The sequence below is a fragment of the Sceloporus occidentalis genome, unplaced genomic scaffold, assembly GCF_023333645.1.
Source record: "Sceloporus occidentalis isolate IW3139 unplaced genomic scaffold, rSceOcc1.0.p SCAF_17, whole genome shotgun sequence".
In the NCBI taxonomy this organism is placed as follows: Eukaryota; Metazoa; Chordata; class Lepidosauria; order Squamata; family Phrynosomatidae; genus Sceloporus; species Sceloporus occidentalis.
This window is the reverse complement of record NW_028316997.1, coordinates 2882474-2901968: the sequence shown is the minus strand read 5'-3', so window position 1 is coordinate 2901968 and position 19495 is coordinate 2882474. Positions and strand designations below refer to the sequence as shown.

The 19495-nt window shown below is 35.3% G+C and overlaps 1 protein-coding gene across 2 annotated transcripts in view; it reads left to right on the top strand.

The window, feature by feature from the left end:
• LOC149302745 (ubiquitin carboxyl-terminal hydrolase 15) overlaps positions 1-18596 on the top strand; it is a 56794-nt gene extending 38198 nt beyond the window's left edge. The window contains exons 7-22 of one of the 2 annotated variants that reach the window (XM_089481992.1): positions 1966-2049; positions 4755-4899; positions 5582-5755; positions 5959-6117; positions 7131-7355; positions 7834-7917; positions 8005-8099; positions 8395-8586; positions 8742-8857; positions 12344-12619; positions 13299-13369; positions 14026-14141; positions 15051-15200; positions 15530-15633; positions 17728-17816; positions 18417-18596. In XM_089481992.1, coding sequence (XP_089338118.1) covers positions 1966-2049; positions 4755-4899; positions 5582-5755; positions 5959-6117; positions 7131-7355; positions 7834-7917; positions 8005-8099; positions 8395-8586; positions 8742-8857; positions 12344-12619; positions 13299-13369; positions 14026-14141; positions 15051-15200; positions 15530-15633; positions 17728-17816; positions 18417-18596 — 2260 coding nt within the window. The remainder of the gene's footprint in view (positions 1-1965; positions 2050-4754; positions 4900-5581; positions 5756-5958; positions 6118-7130; positions 7356-7833; positions 7918-8004; positions 8100-8394; positions 8587-8741; positions 8858-12343; positions 12620-13298; positions 13370-14025; positions 14142-15050; positions 15201-15529; positions 15634-17727; positions 17817-18416) is intronic. The other variant, XM_089481993.1, reaches the window with a different exon arrangement.
• Positions 18597-19495: the final 899 nt, after the last annotated feature.

The following is a 19495-nucleotide window of genomic DNA, read 5'->3' as shown; positions in this document are numbered from 1 at the left end:
TATACTAGTGTGGCTGCTCCATCCCTAACAGTGGCACTTTTTCTTCTTGTCTAATATACCCTAACTCCTTCTAGATTGTTGGCTTGTTTGAGCAGGAGCCTCCTGACCTGACTTGTTATGTTAATATACTTATGTTATGTCCTGTCTACCCATTGTACAGTGCTATGGAATATGATCTATGATGACACTATATAAAACAATAAAAAAATAACTTTAAACGCATTTTTGGTGATTGTGCTCAAACAGTTGGATAGGCTTCCTAAGCATAGTTCAGCATAAAGTAAAATGTAAGATTTAAATGTAAATGTATTACCTATATACTATTTAAACGTATAGATAGTATATAATTGTTTTGTCATGTATGATGTTTGCTTAGTTTAGTTCCCAGCGTGTTACTAACATTCCTAATCCAGTTTTGTTTTTTATTATTATTTTTTACCAACACCAATATAAATCACTAAATACAGTCCAAATACATGATCACAGGAACAGGACTGGCTTACTCTGAAGATCATTTATTACCTGTCTTTAGTTAGTACATGAAAGCAGTATGGTGACATTTATTTAACATACCAAGTATAATCCAATTAGTCAAGTTATAGATATGTTAAGGAAAAGTACCTAAATGCGTCTTTTTGTTTCTTAGAACGGTCTTATTTTTTTAAATACTGACAACGTCCCTTTAACCTGTTTGTGGTAAGGGTGTTCTTTGCTATGCTCAAAACAATGGTCCTTCTCAACTTGCTCTCTTCTGTCACCTTCCACTCCTGTTGGAGTCACTGATCAGAGCCTGTCAAAGCACGAGGCATCCCAGACTATTGCCTGTGATGCTGCATCATGTTCTTTCTAGGGGACAGATATGAAGCCCTGGTAGCTCCTGAGATGGTTTACTAGATTCAAATCTCCCTATTGGGACCCAAATGTCTGTGCCTGTCTTTTCTCCCCTGATATCTCTGTCTTGGCTTTTTAGCATATTTCATCCAATGTCATACGGCCTTTGGAAGTCGCAATACATTTTATCTTGATAGATTTCTGTATACGTTGAGTATTTGTTTAGGAGTGGCACCTTCCCTGTAGAAATTGTGAGCAAATTTTTAAATGTATTTTTATATTACTGCTATTAAACATTGTTTTATATATGAATATACTTTCAAATGATTCAGTGTCCTGAATCAATTTGTAATTTGTGTGGATATTCTAAACGGGTGAGAGAGAAATCGCATAATGTAATGTGTTAAATTGGTGTGCTGTATCTGTTTCATTGGCATCAAAAATCAATATGCAGCAGATGGCTGTTTAAGAATGATGGTGTGTGTCTTATTTGTGTAACAACTCAGTTGTTTAAACATTGAGAAGTTCATAATGTGCCAACTGGTGGAGATGTTGCCATACTACCTAAAAATAATTGTTACTTATATGTTAGTAAAGTGGGGATTTCAAATAGCCCTTAGTGGGCTGGAACTTCCGTGTTTGCGGTGTGACAGTGTAAAAATGGAGACTGGAGTAAGTCAACTATGCTGACAATTTGAAAAATTATTTTTTCAATTGATTGGAAGAAGACATTCTTGCTTTACTTATTGTATTTAATAAACTACATAATTTGCTTACATTTCTTCCTGGAATGATTGCTAACAAAAAACAAAATTGCACCTGTCTTGTGTTAAGAATTTTTGGAATTCCATAAGTACATTTAAAAAAGAAACCAAAAATCACTTATTGTACTCACAAAACTTTAGTAAAAGAGGCACTGCTGTGGCTACTATTAATAATTTTACGTTTTAGTCTACTGGTCCATACAAACCGTTTTGTCTCATGTGGCCCTTTCATATTGTGTTTAACACTTTCATGATCTTTCTTCATCGCATATTTTGTTTCACAAATTCATTGTGTGTTGGTCTTTTGTTTCTTTTTTTCATTTTACAAGCTCAGCGTTATTTCTAATTTATCATTTTTCATATTTTGAAGGTCACCAGGGGCACAACATTTTTCAACATTACCAAAGATTTCTTCAGCTCTGTCCAATAATTATAACAGCTTCAACAACAGAAAGTAAGCACTCTGTCCTAAAATGTCTGTGTGTGTGTGTGTATGTATGGTGTGTATGAATGTGAACTTAACACATCCATGAGCCTTATGTTCTTTATGAGCTGCATCTTAAGTAATTCATAAACTAGACCTTGAACTATCTTGAACTATTTATTATTCAGCTACAACTTATCCAGACTCTTTATTTATCTTTCTAAGAAATTGCAGAAAGGGTGGTTATTTTTTGTATTCTATATGTTGTTAAATATTAAACTTTATCTATATTTTCTCCCCATACTTTAGGTGCCTGTTTAAAGAAAATCTAACATTTGTCCATGTAGATGTTTGTTGATTTAGGTGACTTTTTTTTTCCGGTTTATGGTCGCAAGTGACTCTTAAGGTTATAGTTCAGTACAACCATGTGTACTTGATAAGCTCTTATTTGAGCGTGCGTATGTATCTATATGTATGCTCTTTGCTATAAAGCCCCTAAATAAGATCTGCTGCAACCAGTTACCTTCAGAAGTCACATAATTAAAGTTGGCCTGTGTTCAATCAATCAAGTGTCACATGATCTCATGATATATAGACACAGGTACTGAAAGTGCATAGAGTCTACAACACCTCTGAGCAAGGTGTACCGCCAAGTAAGTGGCACCGTGAAGACCAAGGAGCTTTCAGGAACGGGTCAGGGGCAAAGTTGAGGAGAAGTACAGATCTGGGTTTGGTTATTTAAAAAAAAATAAAAAAAATCATTATTACTAAATGCAAAGCTCCACAGCGGAGATTGGCGTATCTGTCCATAGGACTGCTTACACTCCACAGAACTGAGCTTTACGCAAGAGTGGCCAGAAAAAAGCCATTGCTTAAAAAGAAGAAAACTTTGTTCTTTGCCAAAAGACATGTGGGAGACGGGCTAACATATGGAAGATAGTACTCTGGTCAGATGAGACTAAAATTGTGCTTTTTGCCATCAAGGAAAAGGCTATGTCTGGTTCAAATTAACACCTCTCATCACCCTGAGAACAGCATCCCCACGGTGAAGCGTGGTGGCAGCATCATGCTGTGGGGATATTTTTCATCGGGACTGGGAAACTGGTCAGGATTAAAGGAATGAGGGATTATTGAGGAAAACCTGTTTAAGAGATTGGAACTGAGGTTCAAGATGATGACCCTAGGCATACTGCTAAAGCAACACTCGAGGGGTTTAAGGGGAAACGTTTAAATGTCTTGGAATGGCCTAGTCAAAGCCCAGACCTCAAGCCAATTGAGAATCTGTGGTATGACTTAAAGATTGCTGTACACCAGCGGAACCCATCCAACTTGATGGAGCTGGAGCATTTTTGCCATGAAGAATGGGCAAAAATCACAGTGGCTAGATGTGCTAAGCTTATAGAGACTTGCAGCTGTAATTGCTGCAAAAAGTATTGACTTTGGGGGATGAATATTTATGCACCACGTTAAAGTTTTCGGGGGGGGGGTCTTATTTCTTGTTTGTTTCACAATAAAAATATTTTGTATCTTCTAAGTGGTAGACATGTTGTGTCAATCTGATGATACAAACCTCCAACTAATCCATTTTAATTCCAAGTTGTTCAATGCCAATTTAAAATGCCAAGGTTGGGGATGGTGAATACTTTTCAAGACACCGTACTTGCTGCTCCTACGTTTTAAGTGAGTGTTACTGTAGATGCATTGAGGCCATGTGCAATTTCCTCTGCATATAAAAATATCTCTTTAAAATCTAGATTTGTATAATCCCTTGTTAATCAGCAGCTGCAAACCAAGCTGTAGTCATGAATGAAGAACTGTCAAATGTTTGTTCCAGCCACACATACGTGCAGTAGATCTTCTCTGTGTAGAACTGGGACACGGCAATACCATAAACGAATGCTTACATTTAGGAATGATGTCTTAAAAAATATCAGGGAACATTTGAGCTTTTCAGTTGTCGTTATAACTTGATTTGAAAATTGATAACGCATTAACTTTAAAAGAAACCCTTTTAATGTATAGTCTGGTTTAACATATTTAATGATCTCTTATTAAATACTGCCGTTTTTGTTCTGCAAAAATTCACATTTTGAAATAGTTTATAATATTTGCCATAATGCATATATGTTGCTGGTTGATAATAGATTTATACATTTAGAAAAAATAAAACAAAGCAGCCTTGAACATTCATGCTTATTTAATTTGAAAAGGTAATCCAAAGACGTGAACATTTTCTCTAAAATGAATCTACACTGAAGCAGTGATGTATAGCTTCTCAAAATGGAACATATTTATGCTTCCCTTGTTACCCGTCTCTGTTTTCAGCCACTGAACTTTAGATCGCACTGTCCTTGTTAAAGAACTATAAATAGGCTTCTTTTTGTATTGCGTTGGATCTGCCATTTAGTAATGGCCTTGGGAATTTAGAAATCTCACCAATAACTGTACAGAAGTCTGCACTATTGTTTTAATTCAATCTGTAGTACCCAAAGCAAAACACAAATCGGAACCATTCATTTATATGAAATGATTTATCATTGCTGGGAATGCTTTAGGACTAAGCGTTTTTTAGTATCAAGCGTCGATGGAAAACCGTGTGCGCTGCGAGCCTAGCCATCTGATTCCAGGGTACTGGTAATGCTTTGAAAAATATAATTTGTGAATGTTTGCCAATTTTTTTCTAAATGCATGTTGATCCTCAAGGGGCATTTTCATGTTTTATGTTTCACTTTCAGTGTGAAAAATTCAAACTACTGCCTCCCTTCATATGCTGCTTACAAGAACTATGAATACTCTGAGCCAGGGCGACACAATGAGCAGCCAGGCCTTTGTGGGCTCAGTAATCTGGGGAACACGTGTTTTATGAATTCTGCAATTCAGGTAATTAAACTCGCCCTGGAATTATAGCAAGACGTCAATAAGTGATAGGGCAATCCTGTGTGCATGGCTTTTCATATCAAAGCGGTTAGAACGAACTGCATTCATTATTTGATATATAATATACTTATATTTCCACACTTCTGACTGTATGGTTCGAGCATTTTTGTTTTTTATTAACCAACAGTTCAAATTTAGTTTGTAAAATATGATATAAAGTGACACAATTTATAATACTCATTTCTTAACAAAATGCACACAATTCACTTGTTCTTTCCTGACTATAGTCAGGAATATATCTCATTTCAAAAATATTTAGTGTTAAAATTTGGTGTATTATAATCTTCACTTGACTGCTATTCCATACATCAACAATATTGATATTCACATCAGATTTACTATCTGTTAAAAGGACTATGCTTTGCAGGTGTATGTATGTGTCTATATGTAGTTGTGTGTATGAATATTTTGTGCGACCGGATGCCTCTAATCCTAGCCTATTTAAAATATTTGTATGTTACATAAGCAGTCTTTCCTGTGTGATTAACATCCTAAGTGTTTGTAAATGCAAATAGCAACTGTACATTTGTTTTATGCTGCCAGTTTCCCTTAACCATCCATCTGAAAGAGGTGCTCTGTTCATACTAAAGTAACCAGCTTTTTGTTTTGTTCTGTTTGTTTGCAGTGCTTGAGCAATACTCCGCCACTAACTGAATACTTCCTCAATGATAAGTATCAGGAAGAGTTAAATCTGGATAATCCTTTGGGTATGCGGGGAGAAATAGCCAAATCTTATGCAGACCTCATCAAACAAATGTGGTCAGGGAAATACAGCTATGTAACACCAAGAGCATTTAAGGTCAGTATTTGTGTATTTCACAAATGGTATAATGTTATATCTGAAGTATGTAATAATAATAAAATGGCAAAGTAGCATTGCTTAATTGTAACCGACATATAATTAAGTAAATTATTTTGTCTATTAAATATGTTAGAAAAGCCTCTGCTTTGTTTACTTTTGATTGTGTATTTAAGCATATTTGTGTGGTTTTTTTTTTATAGACTCAGGTTGGGCGTTTTGCACCTCAGTTTTCTGGTTATCAGCAACAAGATTGTCAAGAATTGCTTGCCTTTCTATTAGATGGCTTACACGAAGACTTAAATCGAATTCGAAAAAAGCCTTATATCCAGTTGAAAGATGCAGATGGTAGGCCTGACAAGGTAATAGTCTAATTTCAGTTTTCAACTGCAGCATATGTTTTTTGGGGTTTATTTTTTTGGTTTTTTTTTTACATTTTAAAAATGAAATATATGTTTTAAAGGCTTTCTGCAGGACTTGATGAAGTCAGATAGGCACAGCTGCTTCCCAAGATTTTATACTGTCTTATATTGACCTCTGTGGATATCTACCTTCCCGGCTTAGAGAAAAATCTGCCACCGTTTCTCTCTGACTCCTATATTCAATATAAATTTGTTCAGATGTTGCTTTCTGATTTCTGTTGAAATCATAAAAGCAGGGAGTGTACATCACAGCAAAATCCTTCTTATAGGAACATTTTTCTTTTTTTTGCAACAGCATACATCTATATTTTTATATATTTCTTTAAGCTAGCAACTTACTATAAGGAATCAGTATATAGCTGTTATTGTTTAAGATGTTTCACGTCTGCTTTATGAAAATAAAATTTGTATGGTATGTACCACTGGTTTTTTTTTTTCTTCTACAGAAATTAACTTAGGGTACCAGCATTGCTCTAAACAAAGATTATTTGCTATGAAAGTTTATTTTCCTTGTATTCTTTTTTTTTTTCTTTTTTTTTTTTTTTTTCTTGATATATTAAACCTACATGCGTCAGACTAGACCCACAGGCATTCTCTGGGTAGCAGTTGTGCCATAAAGACAGTTGACCTCTATATGTGTGACTGTTGTGTAGAAGACAGGTGGATGGTGATGAGATGGGTTTAGTCCAGGAATAGGCATTCAGCTGTGTGATCTCACTCCCAGGCTGCCCAGCTGAGCAGGTGCTGAAGGAGCAGAGCTGGAGATATGGGACACTTTGTTTTTAATGTGTGTGTTCAATCCGAAAACACACTACAGTGACCGCATAGATCCCATGTCTTCTGTATGTTATATCTGAGACCTATAAACATTTGACAAACAACCAATGTAAAATAATACCCTTTCTGTTTGTTACGTTCACAAATATTAAGAAAAGCCTTATCTTACATTTTAGGTAGTTGCTGAAGAAGCTTGGGAGAACCATATTAAAAGAAATGACTCCATCATTGTTGATATATTCCATGGGTTATTTAAGTCCACGCTAGTATGTCCTGAGTGCGCTAAAATTTCTGTGACGTTTGATCCTTTTTGTTATTTAACTCTTCCACTACCAATGAAAAAAGAACGTAGTTTGGAGGTATATCTAGTACGAATGGATCCGCTTTCCAAGCCTATGCAGGTAAGACGTATTATTGTGATTTTGAGGAATGGATGATGTTTGGTTATTTAACCAGAGACATAATATCTATTACAAACATAAGTAGACACAAAGCCATGTATTTAATGAGAACATAGGAAGAGGTCTCAAGTAAGGGAAGTGTATTGGAACAAAATGAGATAAAACCAGTTTTGTTTTTTAAAACGGTAACCTGTCTTCCTGTATAACGCACTGCATTTTATACTCAAGAAAAAAAAAATCCAATATACTTTCCCTTCAACTAAATGCTGTGTACAGCCATATTGAGCAATCCTCACTACAGGAGGAAACATTGCTTTGTCAGCCTCAGCTGGGACACATGCTAGAGGTGTACCTCTGTAGATATGCCCTATTTTATAATAATTCTAACTGTAGATGAAAAATAACTGGTTTCTATCAGCAGAGAAAAAATAATTTTTAATCATGTTTGTTCTCTTTTTTTTTTTTTTTTTTTTTTTAGTATAAAGTAATTGTTCCAAAGATTGGAAATATGATGGACCTTTGTACAGCTCTGTCTTCGCTGTCTGATATTCCTCCAGAAAAGGTGATTAATTCACTAATACAATATGGGGAAAATGCAGTACTTTTTTGTTTTAACTAACCAACTTATTTTTTTCCCCCCTATGTTTAGATGGTAGTTACTGATATATACAACCATAGATTTCACAGAATATTTGCTATGGATGAGAACTTAAGTAGCATTATGGAGCGAGATGACATTTATGTGTAAGTTGTTTGGTTTTGTTTTTTTATAATGCAATTTTGTTTTTGTAACAGGCTTATCAGACCTAAGCATACAAAATACATTTTAATTGCAGTATTCCATTACACATAGAAAAAAGCAAATTAAATCTAACTAGTTAGAAATATTTTTTACATCCGGCATTTTTTTTCAAAGGGTAGCTTCTGGATAAACCTGTGGTTTTCTTAATTAAAGGTGTGTTTTAAAATACCTTCTTTCTTTATTAAACTGATATAATATCGCTTTGTTTAGCTACTTAATGCATTTGTTTATACTTAGATTTGAAACCTCAATCAACAGAACAGAAGAAACAGAACAAGTCATAATTCCTGTTTATTTACGTGAGAAGTTTCGCCATACCAGTTATAGTCATCATCATGGTTCTACATTGTTTGGCCAACCGTTTCTTCTGACTGTGCCTAGAAATATAACAGAAGACAAGCTGTACAGCCTTCTTTTAGTAAGAATGTGGTACGTCTATCAAGGGCTCGGTTCCAAAATTCCTTTAATTTTATTGTTTGGAGCATTGACATGAGCTCAAAATTATACATAAAAATATTTAAATTGTTTTGCTTAAATTCATAATCTCTCTTGGTAGCTTATTCTGTCTTTTACTTTCTTTATAGCCGATATATTAAAACAGGGTGTGATGCTGATGAAAATGAGGGATCCCTACACTGCAATAAAGAACATACTATCAATGGTAACGGTCCTAATGGAATACATGAGGAAGGATCTCCAAGTAAGAGCTTGTTTTATTCTTTAAAACATGCATGCATAGTTTTTTGTTCTTAGGTGATCTATGATTTATTACAAGGTTATAAGTAAGCTCTGTTCGGTTACTGCTCACAATACACGTTTCCCTGTAGTTTGAAATATTGAGAAAAGACATTATACATGCAGTTTAGCTGCTGCTCTGTAAGTGATCTGTGTTAACTGCATAATAATAATAAAAAATAAAAAAAGATTAAAAAAGAAGCATTGAACAGGCAGTATCTCACTCCACCAGCAAAGAGGGACTCATTTTTAACACATAATGCAGAGCAGCACTTTACAAGTAAGGGACAGCAACAGCTATACTTTAGGAAGAAAAGAGAGTTTGGACAAGTCTTCATTTTCAAGCAGTTCGTGCGCTCAGAATTTACACCTAAACATAAAATGGGGAAAAAAAACTTTAAGATCCATGCAGTACTTTATAAAAAAATTTGTGGATGCTATTTCTCTCTCTGTCTACGGTACATATCCGGTAATGAAAACCATTCTTAGCAAAGTATAAAACATAAGATCAAAAGTATATGTATTTTTTTTTTAATTCACGGTAAAGGTATAAATTTGGCAACTCATTGCGTATGTAATTAATTATTGCACATGCTGCAGTCCTCGTGACATCAGTTATTCCCTAGTTTCTTATTTGGTGATGCATAAGTCTTCATTTCTTACCCTTATGTTTGATGTAGGGAGGTGTAACTAATTTAATATATATTGGAAGGTAAAGCAATTTTCATCAGAATTTTGCAGCAATGGATATCCTGTCTGCAGTGACCACCAGATGTCACTGTACCCAAAAAACAGAACTGATCTTCGACAGAAGGATCCAAGGATTTATTTTATTATTAATTCAAACACACAAGGTGAGGAGGGTCCTGATCAAACAGGCTTACGATTCAGGATTTAATACAAACGTTGCTGAACATGTCATTAGTGTAATCAAGAAGACGTAGTTTTGAGAGTGGGTTTTTGCTCAGTGTGAAAATTTGCTCCTGTACAGTTTTCTCCACTGTTGCATATTTTTCACGTTGCTTTTGGTCGGACTATTTTGTAGGTTGTGGTAACAGATATAGTGTGTTTGTGAGAATAAATGACACCAAATTTTGCTTGTTTCACTTATTTAACCCTCAATGACAAATGATGTTCCATGTCACAAAACATGTCAGTTAACGACAGATGATGTACCTGGCACGTCATGGCATTAAATGAGGGTAGGAAGTGACCAAGTGTCACTTTTTTTTACTGAAACTGTGTTGCTGAATGCCTTTGACATGGAGGAATTACAACAACACCGGAATCTGCTACAGGGACCCTGTGTGATCCCTCCCTGGGGCATCAACATGGACCATATACAATATGGCGATGGATGCCTGATTTAAAAGATCTTAGGAGGAGATCCTAAAATTAAAATTCCAAAAAATCCTGGCATGGGAAGAGTTAAAATACTGGCAGTCCAAATCCCTTTTGGGTGTCTAGTTTTTAAAAATGTATGATTTGATTTGGTAAATTGAATTTGCCGGGTTCAAACATGTCTCAAATAGGACATGGGCACAGACTGACCAGATGTCAAAAATGCACCTCCCAGATGTGGCCTTTTAGCCCCCTAAACAACCCAACATACCTATGCATGGGTGGTATCGCTGTTGTTTCATGGGGTTAACAGAATTAGGCGCCTTCAAAGATTTCCCAAATAGGACATGGAGGAAGGGAGGCCAGATGTGCATTTTTCAATTTGGAATTTTGACACCTCTCAAATAACCCTACAAACCCACACATGGGTGGTATCACTGTACTTAGAAGATGCTGCTGAACACTTATTGGGGTGTTGTTTGACAGTAACATATACCAGGAGATGTAAATTCATACCTGAAATACAATGTGCATGGAAAGAGTTAAAATGCCACTATTTGAAAAATGTATGGCTTGATGTGGGTAAATTAAATTGGCTGGCTTCAAAGATGTCCCAAATAGGACATAGGGACAGGATTACAAGGTTTGAGAAAAGTGGTTTTGAAATAACAATACTCTACTTGTATTTATTGCCCTATAACTGGCAGAAACAACAATGGGTATCTCTAAACCCGGGACAAATATTACAATCTGTTTAGCAAGTGTTTTCATTAGCCTTTGTAGATGAATAAAAGATTTTTCAAGTAAAAGTCAGACAATGCCCTTTTTACCCACTAAAATTATATGATGTCTTGAAAACAACAATATGTAACTTGTGTGGTTACACTAAAGGATAGAGAAGAAAATTACAGCTAAACACAAGCAGCACAGAAATGTAAAGCAGTTAAGAAGGGTATAAAAAAGAAAAAAAACATCTCGGTCCTTAAGGGTTTAATTCTTTAATGTGCTAAGTAATCAAGCAGGAAGCCTTTAGGTGTGGAAAAGTCCCCCCTTCTCACAAGGTCAACTCAACCAATGAAAGTAATTATTAGGGTCAGGTATCTGACAACCTTCCTAAAGGGCCAATTCTATATAATATACATCTGGGTAATGTTTTCCTTTGTCAGCATATTGAAGTGATATAATGCTGTGTTCAAAAGACATTCCAGAACACCACAAACCACTTTTCTTGAGTTTGCCAAATGCACCTCACTGCCCAGCAATAGTTCTGTGGCAACATTCTACAACAGATTAGTTGAAAATGGAACCTTTTTGTTTATGAAAAGCAAATAGAGTGCATTCCATATAAGGTACCTCATATAAGAGGTGAGTCATTGTGGCGGCATTGATTTGATGCTTTTTTGTGCATCGGGACAAGGGAGCTTGTTGTCCATTGAAAGAACCGTAAATTCTCTTTGTATCTGAAGTTCCTGCTTGAAATCCCTCAAAAGCTTTGAGGACTAGGCCAAAAATCCACCATGGAGCCATGAGAGCCTGATCAATAATTCCAGTGTGTGCGCTTGCCTCCGGTTATTGCTGCTGAAAGTGGCTTATCCTGATTCTGAGTCTAAGGATGTGATTACATTTTCATGTAATGTCATTGGGTATTGTCTAAAATTATTTTTATAAATGACTCAAAATTATGTTTTTCACTTAGGTTCCCTTTTTCTAATATTATAGTGCAGATCGCATAACCTTTTTAATGTGAAAAATATGCAAAATGCAGAAAACCAGACAGGGGACATACTTTTTCTGCACAATGCCCTACTCATCTACTTTAGAGTCCTCTCATGACAACTCGATAACATGCTCCATTTTTTTTCTTTGTTTTACTTTGTTTCATTCTTAGATTACAGGCTTTTTGCCTTGGTAGTTTACCAGACCTTAATAAATACACATCAATATCAAACGTGACATTCACATATTTTTCCATGGAAGCATAATCATTTTAAGATATATGTATTCCTCTGTCTTTTAGCTTCTGAAAGACTTTACCAGAAGATACTCCTTTCACTCTGAAAATGTATATATTTAGGTGTTTGTAATAAAGACCCTGTACCTATTTTCCAAGGTGAAATGGAAACTGATGAACCTGATGATGAGTCTAGTCAAGATCAAGAGCTTCCTTCAGAGAATGAAAACAGCCAGTCAGAAGACTCTGTTGGAGGAGATAATGATTCTGAAAATGGACTGTGCACCGAAGAAACTTGCAAAGGACAGTCGCTCACGGGGCAGAAAAAACGTCTATTTACATTCCATTTTACTACTTTGGGCAATGCTGATATCAGCTATATAAAGGATGATACCAGGTTTATTCGATTTGATGATAGGCAACTAAGACTAGATGGTAAGTTGCTATGGATTTACTTTACTTTGTATTTTTAATAGACGTGCAAGTGGGCAAAAACAACTCAGACAAATGTTTTGGTTCTTTTCTGCCCTACTCATTTTTGGGACAAGGAATTTCATTCCCTGCCCATTCGGTTCAGTGAGAATTGAGTTTGTTGCCTGGTGCCTATATTCACTGTCATTCGCTCTCTCTCACACTCTCTAAATGTTTCTTTACCTTTTCTGCCAACCACCTCCACTTCTGCTTCTTCTTTTTCTATATTCTGCCTTGTCTTCTCTATTCCTTTTTTCTTTAATCTTCTTTCTTCGTCTGCATCTCAAGCGACGTAACCCAGCAACTTCCATCAAAATGGCGGCGCTGCGGTGAGATCCTCCCAGGTCGTGGGAGATGACGTCACTGAGGGCAATATGGAGGAGCTGCAGTGACTTCATCTCCCAGATCCTCCAATTGGAGGAGAGGACATCACCGCAAGCGCCATCATCTGAATGCACAATTGTTAATCCCCTCTACAAATTATGCACTGATTTCATTTATCGCGAGTTACATTTATCTTTAACAAAAATGAAAGTATTTTAAAGATAAACTTCTACTGTGTGGAAACTCTTTATAATTCTTAATCTGTTTTTTACCTGATTTAAACCAAAAATACCTTATTGCATACTCCTTTGTATCTTAGAAAGATCTTACCTTGCCTTAGATTGGGATCCAAAGCTAAAGAAAAGATACTTTGATGAAAATGCAGCAGAGGTAAGAACCATTAAAACATTGATTATTTTAATCAAGAAACATCATTGATTTTTGCAAGATTATTTTCCACAGAACACCATCGTACTGTAGCTTTACGCTTATTAGTAGTGGTCAATAAACTAGAAATACTGAATGATCACCTGGAAATCCAGCAAAGAATAATTTAGTGTATTACTAAATTAGTGTAATTGATGTTTTTGTATAAATTAAACATTTATTACTATAGAAATGTTACATGCAATGATCAAAATATATACTAAACCCAGTCTTTCTGTTAACTGGGTTTTTGGAGATTAAGCAGGATAAAATAGGGTATGATATGAAAAAACATGTCCCCCCCCCCCCCCCTGCATGCGTTACTTGAATTGAGCGCCTGCACATTATAAGTGATTACGAGACGGCTAAAGCACTTGTAAGTAGAAAATATCTGGAAATGTTAAATACAGGTAACCTGTGTTTATTAGAATGCTACTTACAAATTACAATCTTTGGTAGTTTACAATCATAACTCAAAATAACTGCAGGCTAGATATAATTTTGTCTATATAGCATTATCCGTTTCATATCCATAACTAGCACCATAACTGTTTTTTTTTCCCTATGCATTTCCCTTTTGTATTCAGTCTACCTAAACATTACTTGTATAAACATTTTAGGATTTTGAAAAACATGAAAGCATGGATTTCACACCACAGAAAAAATCCTTCATGAAATTAAAAGACTGCATAGAACTTTTTACAACAAAGGAAAAATTAGGGGCTGAGGATCCATGGTAAGTCTAATTGATTTTACAAACCGAAGAATAAATGAGCATTGAAATAAGGAGTGAAATAACTGAGCTTGTTTAAACAACAACTGGCTTATATGACAGTCCTAAACATTTATTTTCACCTATAATTTTCTGGAGAAAAAAAAGCTGGAATAACAGAATAATTTCTCCCGGGTGCAGAGAAAGCAGCTTGTTACTTAAAAAGTTCAAGCTGCTTTCTCACAACATATTGGGGATACTGTAAATATAGCTTTGGTTTCTCACAGAATTTGATGGCGCTATATAAAACAATAAATAATAATAAACAATGTTTGTATCAACATCTCTGTAGTATATTTCATAGTTATACAGCTCTTATGGCTGTTCAATCCACTGCCAGGTAGAATATTTTTGTTATCCTAACCTATTTTCTGAAAATTATTTGCATTATACTGGATAATTAATATGCAAAATACTTCCATCCCAGGCTCTAGAAAAGAAGAAAGCATCAAATGTTCCAGTTTCTCCTACGGACTGCAATGCGATAAAACCAAATGTTTGTCTGTTTATAATACAATGATTCACTAAAGGTTTTAGTGGCATGAAGGAAAATAAATATAAAAAACATTGTCAATTACTTCATATAAATAAAAATGTGGATTTGAATTACCACATTACATTACACTGCAAAGTGTATCTCGTATCATCCACAGGAGAAAAGCCCATTGTTGGTAATGTAAGCCACGTACTATTTATTTAAAGTAGACATGCATTCATGAGATGACTTGGTAAGGTGAAGCATGACAATCAACGCAAGGGACGCCCACAGTACAGGACATGATGTACTGTTTATATATGTTTTCAAAGTAAAAAAGTCCTTTGTTTTAGTACCTGTGCTCTAATTTTATGATATACATATGTTTAATATTCTAGGTACTGTCCGAATTGCAAAGAACATCAGCAAGCAACCAAAAAATTAGACCTTTGGTCTTTACCCCCCGTCCTAGTGGTCCATTTAAAACGTTTTTCCTACAGTAGATATATGAGGGATAAGTTGGATACGTTTGTTGACTTTCCTGTAAGGTAAGGGAAAAACTGTATTCTATTGTTACGTAATAATGTAATGCAAATTTGCAAGTTTATGCAGGAAAATACTACTAATATAAGATTGCAACCACCCAAAAATATTGTTGAGATCTGGGTATAGCCTTATAAACAGCAACACTGTGTTTTGACCTGTGTGGTTTTTTGTCTTTTTTGTTTTTTTTGAATAGCCTGATTCTGTCATGTCTCTTATTTACTGCAAGTGAAGACAATCTGCAAAATCCTTCAAGGATAGGTGTAGGAGTTTATACATGTAGATGATGAGCTGTCCACTTACTAGCAGTAACTTTTGATTTATTTTTTTTTAGTGACCTAGACATGTCAAAATTCCTTATTAATCCAAATGCTGGACCATGTTGCTACAATTTAATTGCTGTATCTAATCATTACGGAGGAATGGGAGGCGGACATTGTAAGTTACCATTTTATTTCATTTTGTTATGTCATAGCGGAGTATTATATACTAAATTAGCAATTTTTGAAAGTTGTGTCAATTGGGAATACAATGGTCTATTAAGTTCAAGTGCTGTTCTAGTGTTCCCATCAAAAAATGTGGTTCTCCAAAGATGATACAAAACACTATGTTCATGACACGTCATTCAACATATCTAAAATACAGGAACGTAGCCAGACCAAAATCAAATACACTCTGAGCCCTAAGGATTTTAAATACTTCTCCGAAGGCATTTAAAATGGCCACTGGTGAAACCATAGACGTTGTTTCTGTTCCACTTGACAGAGCATATATACCCCAATCAAAAAGGGCTATGCCATTAATGTTGGTTTTGGTGTAAATTTATTTACCTTATTCCTAGCTTTCAGTTGGACAGTGTTAGATTTTAGTTTTGGTAATTTATCAAAGGTAGATTTTAAGATATTAGACTGTATACATAGTCTATAATCAGGAGGCAAATATTTCATTAATCTTTACAAAGAATAAGATCCTTACCAGAGCTTTACCACACTAGGCATGTATGCAAGTCAATGTGCAGTGGCACTGTATCTCCCCCCCCCCCCAAACCTTATTTTGTTGGTTTTTATGTTTTTCTGGCAAACTATGACCCACTAAATGCAATGTCATGTGGCACAACAGTATTTAAATACCCTTCAACCACACTGTATATTTATATTGTGCTTTTAGATATAGATACAGTTGGTTGTGTAACACTGTATTAACATTTTATGTTGGATTATATTGGACAATATTATTTTATTATGGACTTCTTGTGCTTGCAATCAGTGTTGTATAAAATGGAAGTTTTTTTGCCTTAATTTTCTACTTGAAAAGGCCACCCTCACAGCCTGCTTGAGGATCTCTGTACACAATCCTTTTTTCCTCCATTTGTCAATAAAAAAATAGCTTCATAGTTAACATGTACTCCTTTCTGTTACTATTTGACAGTCGAGGTTTTGAAAAAACAGTACCTATGAATGCAACGATGCTGCCACACATTGGCTGTTTTGTATTTGGTCTTTGACTTCTGACATCGTAGATCACAAATTTGACACATCTTATTTACGTGATGCTCTGCCTTTATCCATTAGACTGTGTTAACAGAACAGGGGGTCAAAATCTACCCCAGCATGACTGTTTAATTCATTGAAAAGCTCCCAAGGGCTTTCCCTGCCTTGCAGCGTGTTTCTTTGTAGCACTTAAGTGTAATTGCATGTTGGCGTACCTAACAAGTTATCATACCAGCAGCATTAGGAGGTCATTGAACAATGGATCAATCCCTGACCCTAAAGCATATATACTTGTGGAATCAGCCACAGGGAAAATAAACTAGCAACACTTGCAAGTGAAACAGCTTGTTTGGTGGCTCTGTAAGTTTCTGTTATTCATTGACTTCCCCTTTAAGCTTAATGTGGGGATGCATAGTGGAAATACACTTTACCTAGCCGCTCCCACAGAGCTGAAGCTTGTATTTTATGAGCTGAGCAACTTAGTGTTTCATCTGGGGCTCATCAGACTTGTCTAGCATATTTCCAAAAGGAAATCTTTACCTTTTTGGTTTTCACAAAGGTTTTTTTTAGGGGACATTTTTCAGACAAGCTCTGAAGTATGAAGAATTATGGTCTGTACCACAAATGGTAGTATAAAAGAAGGTCAGGTCATCATTAAACCAGGGGATATTCTATGATCCATTGTATGAATTCATTTAAACATACTGTTTAACGTGCATTGAGAAAGCGAAGTCTGCTTTCGCACACCTCAAACAAATATTATATGGTGTGCCCAGTCCAGATGACTTACTCTTGAATATTTACTTCTATTTAATGATTCACTTAATATAATCTGTTGGGTATTACGAACTCCGGTTTACTCATTCCACATTTGTATTTACATTCTGGGATTCCTATTTACTTTTTATTATTTGAATCAGCTGTAACAGTCTGCTCAACCTCTGTTTCAATCCGGCAAAACATGCATGAGAGTTGGTAATGACTCTATTGTAGGATTATTCCATCTGCGCTGCATTAATGAATGTTCTGTTGTCCCCCTTAGATACAGCTTTTGCAAAGAATAAAGATGATGGCAAATGGTACTATTTTGATGACAGCAGTGTGTCGGTTGCCTCCGAGGACCAGATAGTGGCAAGTATTCATTTTGTTTATGGTGAATAAACACATAAACATGTTCTTCTAGACCAGACCTGTTTTAGCACTTTGGGTAATTAATAAAGCTATTTTTGTGTTCATACAGATGAAAGCAAAACAATTGTTAGTAAAGATCAATTATCAATATTGTAGATTTTTTCTTATTATAGTTGGATCAATACATTTGGCAGCTCTGGGCAGTGTATACCTGAAACACTTACATCAGTTCTGCTGATGGTTATTTTTTATTTTCTTGCAGACAGGATTAACTAGCTCTGGTCACGTCTTTGTGCACACTTTAATATTCACTGAATGGCCAAGGTTACTGTAATTGCATTCTTTCCTTGTGAATAGAAGGTTGCGTTGGCTTTTTATTAGTATTAAAAACGTATTTATTGATCCAGACCTTCGTTATCTTTAAGGTGAGCGGTCCAACACTGAAACTTTTAAAAGGCTACGTTCAAGCAGGTTATCTCTGTGCAGCCTGCCATATTTTTCTTTATTGTTATTTCATAGATCAGGATTATTAATACTGACTCAGCTGCTGACCTTCACCAATCTTGCAACTGATTAAACTGGCATTTTTTTTCATTGCAGTCCAAAGCGGCTTATGTGCTTTTCTATCAGAGACAAGACACAATGAGTGGGACGGGCTTCTTTCCGCTAGACAGAGAAGCTAAACTTGGCGCTTCAGCTGCCACTGGTGCCCCACTGGAGAGTGATGAAGAGACAAATGAAAATGACATAGAGAATGAAAACTGTATGCATACAAACTAGTGAGGCCTATGAAGCTATTAAATAGGATGGAAAAATAATACAATTAAAATTAACGTGTCCACCAAAAATATATTTTTCTTTTGTTCAAAAAGAGAAATTTCAGCTTACAGAATGTAAACGTTAATATAATTGTCATTTTTATTAATACTGCTTTTTTGATATTTTTTATGATGGAGCAGTGCAATGAAAACTGTGACCTAAAAAGTCTGTGCCCACTTTAGTCTTGTATTTGCAGGCTGAAAGGTACAATGCTGTCCTCCCCCTTCTTTTTTTTTTTTATTTTTTTTTTTTGAACTGCTCTTTTAATTAGTTGAAGTTTGGCGATTTTGAGTTAGTTCCAGCTGTTAAACGATGTGTCATCTGCTGTTTACAAGCTCACATGTTACTCCAAAATCTTTTTCCAGCTCATTGTGGCCAACAGGAATACATTGTAGCCCAATTGCCAAGAATCATGGCTCTGAAAAATGACATAAGCCAATAACCTTGCAGCCTAATGCAGAGTTCTTGCAAAGACTGTTTTTTGTTTTTTTTCTCATTTTAAGGCAAATAGAATTAGATTGATTTATCAGTATTATCTTGGGCATTTGTTTTTTTGTTAATGATGTTATTTATAGTTTTTTTTTTTTTTTTCTTTATTTTCAGTTGTGCAAAAAAAAAAAAAAGATGGATCAGTGACGCTTTATTTATATATTCACACATCATTGGAATCACTGCTAAGTACTTGACACTTGAATAATGATATTGGGTAAATAGCAGAGGTATTTTAGCCCTTTTCAGATATAGTTTGTTTTATGATTATGGTTTATTTAATGCTGATTTGAAATTTTTAGCTTAGTTTAAAAAAAAAAAATAAAAAAAAAAGGAAAAAAAAAGATTCAAATGAATGTAACTTTCCCTTG